Source organism: Squalius cephalus (genome assembly GCF_949319135.1).
Source record: "Squalius cephalus genome assembly, chromosome: 1".
NCBI classification, from domain to species: domain Eukaryota; kingdom Metazoa; phylum Chordata; class Actinopteri; order Cypriniformes; family Leuciscidae; genus Squalius; species Squalius cephalus.
Genome location: NC_137122.1, coordinates 24,492,270 through 24,500,567, shown reverse-complemented (window position 1 = coordinate 24,500,567; position 8,298 = coordinate 24,492,270). Strand labels below are relative to the sequence as shown.

Below are 8,298 nucleotides of genomic sequence, written 5' to 3'. Positions count from 1 at the left end.
TCCCTTAGCAAACAAACTTGACCTTTGACCCCTGCCGTGTGTTTCTGTACAGTACAGTTCCTCATATTAATGGGGAAGCGGGTTGTGTGTTGAAGTAGTTGGATGGTGTATTGCAGTTGTGTGATTCAGGCAGTGTTATGTTGTGTTGTGTTGTGTTGTGTAGTGATTGCGTGTGTGGCCGTACGCCAACTCTTGTTTAATGACCCTTAAATCAGTCAAGAGTTTAATCTGATCATCTAATCCTTCACTAATGAACAGAAACACTCACACACACACCCACACCCTTCTATCTTGCTCGGGTTTGACGTCTTTTAGTAAATCAATCACAATTGCCTTTACTGCATCAATGCAAATACATATATGATAAATATTGCTTTATATTATATTATATAATATAATATAAAACCATATATATAACAATTTTATTTTTATAGTATATTTTTTAATTGATTAGTATGGTTATTAAATTATTAATATTTTGATATGTGTGGCTAAGGTGGGTTGATGTGGCCCCTAGTGGCCAGAAACTGGTAGTGCATATTCACACTAAATCAACATGAAATGAAATTTGATCCTGCTTACCTTTTTAAACAAATGTGTCTTTGGTCTGATAAGCACAATATAATGTATTAATGTTGGATAATATAATAATTAAAGCTATGCTTGAAATGGTCATTTAAAGGGAGTGAAAAGAGTAATTCTCTCTCTTCTTCTTCTTCTTCTTCTTCTCTCTCTCTCTGGCCTTCAGTTCTCCCCTCTTCCCGTGACACACCCAGTCCGATAGATCCCGACTCCATCCAGGTTCCGACCGGATACGAGCCGGACCCCGCTGACCTCGCCCTCTCCAGCGTCCCGGGACAGGAGATCTTCGACCCTCGCAAGCGCAAGTTCAGCGCAGAGGAGCTGAAGCCACAGCCCATGATCAAGAAGGCGCGCAAGGTCTTCATTCCTGATGATATGAAGGTAAAAACACTAACATTAAACCACAAATCAGGATCATTACTATTATTATGTCTTTCTCCAAATAGTCGTGGAACAAAATATAACATAAAATATAATAATAATTATTATTATTGTTGCTTGTTGTACAAATATTAAAAATATGAATTACTGTTATTTTGTATTTGTTATTATTATATGAAAAACCCACTTAATTTTGATGTTTAACCCTTGTCCCATTCTTTTGTTTTCCTAATTTTAATTTGTTAAATGTACATTTAAAAAAAACACATAGTATATTTACATTATTTATTTTCTATATTTCTTTAATAAAAGTAGTTGCTTTACTTTTTGTAAATGCTGTGGCAATGTAATAAATGTTCACAATCATTCTAATAATTCAAACATAATCATAATAATTAATTATGATTCTTTAATAGATGGGAAAACCTCCAATGTCAATATTAAAATTTTTTTTAACTAATTTTTTTTTTTATAACTGTGTGTTCTGATAGGAAAGACGAATCATATCTATCCGTCAGGAATGGAAACATGACCGTAGCCAATCAGAAAGTCAGTTATGAGTCATGTGATTCTCTGTGGTCAAATGTTATTATACATAAATATCTCAAAGACTGACAAAAAAAAAAAAAGTCCTAAAAAACTTCTAAACAGTTTATGTTTGAAATGTATTTCGATTTTATTCATTTATTTTTTTTAACCGATGAATGTATCATTCACCAGCAAAAAAAAATCCAAACGGAATTGTGCAAATAATCATGTTTTTCTTTTTTGTAAACAATTGTTTTTATTGAGCAGTCAGTTCAATATAATAATATAATACACAACATATTAAAGTGTAACCCACCCACCAGGTAGAATAATTATGTTTTTCTGATTTGTTTGTCTCTCCGTCCACGAGCAGGATGACAAATACTGGGCACGGCGTAGAAAGAACAATTTCGCGGCCAAACGGTCCCGGGACGCTCGCCGGCTGAAGGAGAACCAGATCGCGATCCGCGCGGGATTCCTGGAGAAGGAGAACGCGGCGCTGCGGCAGGAGGTGGCCGACCTGAGGAAGGAACTCGGCCGCTGTAAGAACGTTCTGGCCAAATACGAGGCGCGACACGGCCCTCTGTGAGCCCCGCCCACCCCCACACAAGCCCCGCCCACATCCACAAAGCCCCGCCCCTCCAGGAACTTCTGTGTGCCCCTTTAAGAGGCGCCAAATTCTTCTCTAATTTTTCACGTTTCTCTTTTCTTTTCTCTCTCGGTATTTGAGTTTATGTGTTTATCATTTGTGTTTCGGTGTCTGTCTTTCCTCCTCTCACTTCTCTCTCTTTCCTTTAATTCGTCCATTTATTCCTTCATCAACAACGGATCGTTTATTTTGGAAATGATTCTACGTGGTTTCTCTGGAACGTTTCAAACACGGACTGATAAATGTTTTCCTCGCTTCTCGCCCTCCTGTCTGTCAATCATCCGCTCGGTCCATCCCCCTCTTCCCGGAGGCTCCGCCCACTTCCTGTTGCTCGAGCTTATTTCTGTGTATATTATTGTATTTTAGTTGAATAGCTGTAACGCACCGACACCTTTCGTTCTGAAAAAGTGTGTGTAATAACACTAGCTAGTGTCAGACCATGATGTTTGTTCTTTGTGTTTTGTCTGTTTTATTTTCATCATTACTTTTTAAACCAACACCAGCGTAGTTTTTTTTTTTGCGTCTTTCCTGCATTGTGCATGGAGCAATAAGCCTGAATCTCTTCAGAGGGCAAAACACATGAAATGTAAGCTGTAAAAGTTTCTGCAAAGCCTGTTTCATAGCGCCATCATGTACTTCTCATAACTTTGCTGTAGTGCAGAAACTTTCCCTCCAAAAATGCTGAATCCATTATTTGTCTCTCTCTCTCTCTCTCTCTCTCGCTCTCTAACTCCCTGCACTAATGCGTGTTTCACAATCTGATCTGGTGCAATGTTTCTACCTACACTATAATCTGCCTGATATATTTATGGACTTTTTTTTTTTTTTTTTTTCTTCAGCTGTTAATTACTACAATTGTTATAGCTGTTCTTATTGTTATGACTGTATAGTACTTTTCCATTATTGTTTTATTGGATATTTCAGCATGACTATTGTTTCAGAGTTGCGGCTTCAAGCTAAACTGTAAATGGGTCTTTTTTTTCTTTTGAATGGACGTTTATTCTCTTATTTTTTATCTTTTTTTTTTTTTTTTTACCCAGAGCATGTTTTAGAATTTTTGTTTGTTTTCAAATCAGTACAAACAAATATTTGTAGTGACTTTTCTTTCTTTCTTTTGTAGCTTTTGCGTGTCTGTCGGCTGTATGACTGTAATTAATGTGTTTGAAGAGGCGTTCGATAAGCAGGACGGTGTTGTCTCAAATACTGTGGTTAAAACCCAATCAGTTTGTTTACTGCAGACCAAAAGATACAGCACACAGATTTATTGATAAAACAGAGTTTTAATGTTTATATATATATATAAATATACATATATATGAAAACGATTCTATAAGTTGCTTTTTTTTTTTTGTACAGTATTTTTCCTATATAATACTGTTTGAATATTTTCAAGGCACAACCAATCCAGAGTAGTACAAGAGAAATATATAATAGCGTATATATCTATCTATCTATTATTCAGAGCTAATAAAAATAGTGTTTTGATATATTATGAAGTATATAACAGGGAGGAAAAGCGAAACCCGCGATTATGTCCTCAATTCTGGGCATTAAAAACCTTCTGCACCCTCGTTTTTTCAGATAGCCTTTAGTATTCTGTCTCAGGGAACGCTAGCAGCCGGACCTCACACCAGAACTCGCAGCAACAATAAAGGTTATATATATATATATATGTATATTGTACAGAAAGTACATCAGTAGTTTTTTTCCTAAAGAAGGAAGCTGCAATTCCTCAGTATAACTGTAATGGAGTTTCATTACACACAGCATCTGCAGCATTGCTATTGGTTCTTTGAATGGAAGTCTAAAGGCTACGCTTTCTAGTCTATACAATTGAGTCTTTTGCAAAGCAGAGTGTTGATAATGAATGTTTAGTGCGGCAGCTTTTGCTTGGGTTGAATGTTATTAAAGTCTTGTCAATGGAGTAACTGAGTACGTTCGGACTATACTACTATTTCTGCGGTATATAGTGTGTATGTGCACAGTATGTGAAAGTAGAAGTTAATGCGTACCAGGTTTTTGTAAGGCATGTGTCCTGTAGAATTTTTTCTGGTGTGAGATCAGTTCTAACAGATGACGCGGGGTTTAAACCCGAGACGACTGATCTCAGGTCAGGTTTGATTGCTGTTCCTGCTGGTGACTTCATTGTCGACAGTAAAAGTCCCCGTCTGCCCCAGTTTAGGCCAAAATTCAGATGTGCATATAGTTGAGGATCGATTGAGGGCAGAAATGGCACTTTCTTTGTTTCTTTTAATTTCCCTTTATTTTTTCATGTCTGTTGGTTTCTTTTTTTTTTGTGTGTGGTATAAATGCAGATGTGAGACACATGTATAAAGCCCTGTGTAGACTGTGTCCAAATGTACAAAACTTAAATAAATCCAGGATTAAGCCAAACCACTTCTTGTGAATATTGCCCCGTGAAAACGCCTCCCTGGCCTGAGGGCAAGAGGAAGGCCCAGCCGAGTTTTCAGCATTTCACCAATGTGTTCCTCTCCTTGTTAGATGGGAAAAGTTTTAGGTCAAATGGTTTTATGCTGCCTTCACGTGCTATGGAAAAGATGATATTTTCCACTTGTGAACTGGTATTTACCAGTGTGTTGTGTTCAAGTGCTTTTGTTGTCGTAATGTAGTACCCGCAAGGTCTGTGTCAGTAGAGTATCTTTTTTATCTTTACAAAAAAAAAAAAAAAAAAAAAAAAAAACGTAAATGTGGTGCTTTCTGATGATTAAAACATAATTAATAATTAAAAAAAATAAAACATGACATAAAATGATTAAATATGAACCAAGGAAATTGCGGCGAAGTTGAAAATTGAGTGTTAACGCATTATATTACAATCGTTAATGACACAACATTGTATAGGCTACAAAAACTATCCGCTAACAGTATTCACGACTCTTGCTCTTGCGTTGCTCTCCGCCATTTTGAAAAGGTCAAAGGTTATCTCATCTCGGCAACTCGTGCATCAAAATATTCTACGAGTTGCCCAGTGGAAAATACCACATGAGGGGGTGTTCGTGTGCATTTTCCATGTCGGCTTTTGGTATTTACCATAATTACCATAGCACGTGAAGGCACCATTAGTCCTAGACCTCCTTGAAAATCCAAATAATCCTGCCTTGATGTGTTATCAGACTTACCATAAATATGGATGTCCTAGTCGGAAATTAGACATGAATTAACTCTTAAATCGAGTGAAATTTGGAGATGATTTTGACAGCGGAAATTTAGCTAGTAGCAGCTAGGCGGACCATACATTTTCAAAATGGCGGAGGAGAGTTATTATGACTATAGTCTTATTAGCGATATTTCGCGGACATAAAAGGTCTGCTGTCTATTGTCAATATCGTATGTATTTAGCTCACAGAGAAGCCACTTAACGTTACTTACAAAACAAGCGCTTTTTGTTGTCGTGACCAACGTGAACGCGAGTGAAATCTGCGCGAGGAACCCTTTTACCCTGACGTGAAACTCCAGAACAAGCGGATTCCAATGGCGGGGTTTCACCGAGAAACGGTAAACGTGACCGCATCTTTACCCACAACATTTGCATTGCTTTCTCTTGCCGTTACACTACAGTCATGTTAAAACTTAATAATGTTGGGTTAAAACTAACCCAATCCAACTATGGATTGGTATAGCATAGCACCTTCACAACTGTGGGTTATTTTAATGCAATGAATTGGGTTAACAGTAACCCAATAACATTTGAGTTTACTATTTATTTTTATTCATGACATTATTTTAAAAGATAAAATATACTATTGGTTTTCAAATACAGATTGACTGTCTGTTTTACACAAGTAATTTTTAAATTACAAACTAAATACTGGGGAGTCTATAGCATGTAAAGTAGGCTAAATAATAATTGTGTAGGCATATTAAATTCAAAATACACTGCGGATTTAACCCAACTGCTGGGTAATTACTAATATAACCCAATGATGTTCAAAAATGACCCAATGTTTTTTTGGGGAAATAACCCATGCATAGTGACCTAATATGTATAAAATATGTTTATATGGGTTAAAAAAGAAAACAACCCAACGGTTTTTACCGTATACAGGTTTCGGTCAAATAATGCTTTTTTCGCTCTGTAAAAGACATATCATTTGATATTATATGTCTTTTACAAACTTCAGAATCGTCTGCAAGCGGACTGTAAATGTATGTTTGTCATCAATGCTATTTTATAAAAAATCCATTGGATATTGATACATTAAATACATTTTGGCTTTAATATGAATTCCCCCAAAAATAGGCACAATCCTGGTCTCCATGATTCATTTTCTTTCCGACAACAAAGCACTTCAGAGCAGGGCACTTCAGATGTGGGAAGTGGACTCTTAAAAATGAAAAGGTTACAAAAGGGGTGTTTCATAGCAATGCCATTGAAGAACCTTTCCGTGAAGAGTTCTTAAAATAGTAGCCTAACCATGTTTTTTTCTTGGTGTGAAGAACAATTTAATAATCTAAAGAATCTTTTTCCACTAAAGAACCTTTTGTGCAGTGGAAAGGTTTCATGGATGTTTAAGGTTCTTCATGAAACCATCAATGCCCATAGAAAACCTGTATTTTTAATAGTGCAGGACATTTCCGATAGCATGTGAAGGCAGCATTTGAAAAGAGAAACATACAAACGCTTGGCCAACTCAGTCTAGACTGTTTAGCAATAGACTGCACAAGCAGATAATCTTGTATTCATACTTTTCTGGCGTCCATAATCTCACAAGGACAGGGAAGGAGAAGGACACATCAGTGAGATTGTGGGAAACAGGCTGGCAGTGGCACTAAATTCACTACCTCAATCCTGAAAGGAACCTAGAACCATATTGAACTTGTTTAGTCCAGTGCCTTGAGACGATTCCACACTCATTTTAAAGCTTAAATTTCTTGGACCGGATCGGACCTGCACAGAAAGGGCTCCCCACGCTGAAAATGCCACCCCTTACTTTACACATTCTCAAGGGAACCGCCGTATTGAAGGCAACACCTGAGAGAGATGTCAAAGCTGGAGATGTTTAATCTTGTGTGTCATTGCAATGGAAGCAGAAACCCAAACCTTTTGCTCTCTGCTGCCACCTTCTGACCCCTTATCTCTCTCTGTGCATTTAGTGTCCAATAAAGTCTTGAGTTTTCTCTCAACATGTGTGCTTTTCTGTCTTTTTCATAACTCTTAGTTTGTCTGAATGGGAGGCCGTGAAGCTATTATTTGTTCCACGCTTTAATAAAATTCAAAAGGCCTTATATAATTGAAAACATTAATGGTAACATAGCATTGAGTACTCTATAACCTGTTCTATATCTGTAATGTAAAGTTATTACATTTTGATTTAAAAATCACATTTCTGTTGAATAACATGCACTGATGCATTTACAAAGTTTTACAAAGGCATTAATTAAAGAAATCTAAAGGCAAAAATGCTTTACCTGTTTCCAAATAAAATAAAAAGTTATATATATATATATATAAAGTTATTAAAAGTTTTCAAAGTTTTAAGAAAGTCCATAAAAAAAAAATATATATATATATATATATATATATATATATTTTTTTTTTATGGACTTTCTTAACTTTTTTTCTTAAAAAAAAAAAGATATAAAATATAAAGAGTTTATATCTCGCAATTCTGACACTTTTTCTCGTTATTGTTTTTTTTTTTCACTTAAGTCCAATTCTAAGGAAAAACTTTTTTGTAACACACACAATTGCAACTTTATATCACGCAATTCTGAGATAAAAATTGCGAGATGTAAACTCGTATTTGCGAGGGGAAAAAAGTCTGAATTGTGAGATAAAAAGTCGCAATTACCTTTTTTTCATTCTGTGGTAGAAACAAGCTTCTATACATTTTGTACCTTTACTATAAGATATAAAAACATATAGGGGTGTGGGAGTGACTTGTTTATTTGTAATTATTTGTGAAATTTTCTAGCATTTTCGGAGTGTAATTTCTTTAAAAAAAAAGTATATCCTGCATAAAATATATATTTGAAAGCAAATCTTGAGCAAAATAAAACATTTAAAATAAAAGTACAGTACAGTAGTGAACATTTTAAAGGGATAGTTCACTTTGAAATTAATTTTTGATATGTTTTAGCTTACCTCAAGGGCATCCAACATGTAGGTGTCTTTGTTTCCGCAGTAGTTTCAATTT

At 35.8% G+C, this 8,298-nt stretch overlaps 1 protein-coding gene across 2 annotated transcripts in view; it reads left to right on the top strand.

Moving 5' to 3' along the window:
- The window catches only part of hlfa (HLF transcription factor, PAR bZIP family member a), an 18,038-nt gene extending 10,753 nt beyond the window's left edge, over window positions 1-7,285 (top strand). The window contains exons 3-4 of one of the 2 annotated variants that reach the window (XM_079869358.1): window positions 749-963; window positions 1,865-7,285. In XM_079869358.1, coding sequence (XP_079725484.1) covers window positions 749-963; window positions 1,865-2,080 — 431 coding nt within the window. In that variant the 3' untranslated portion in view covers window positions 2,081-7,285. Of the gene's footprint in view, window positions 1-748; window positions 964-1,861 lie in introns of both variants that reach the window. The other variant, XM_079869357.1, reaches the window with a different exon arrangement.
- The last annotated feature ends 1,013 nt before the right edge of the window (window positions 7,286-8,298 follow it).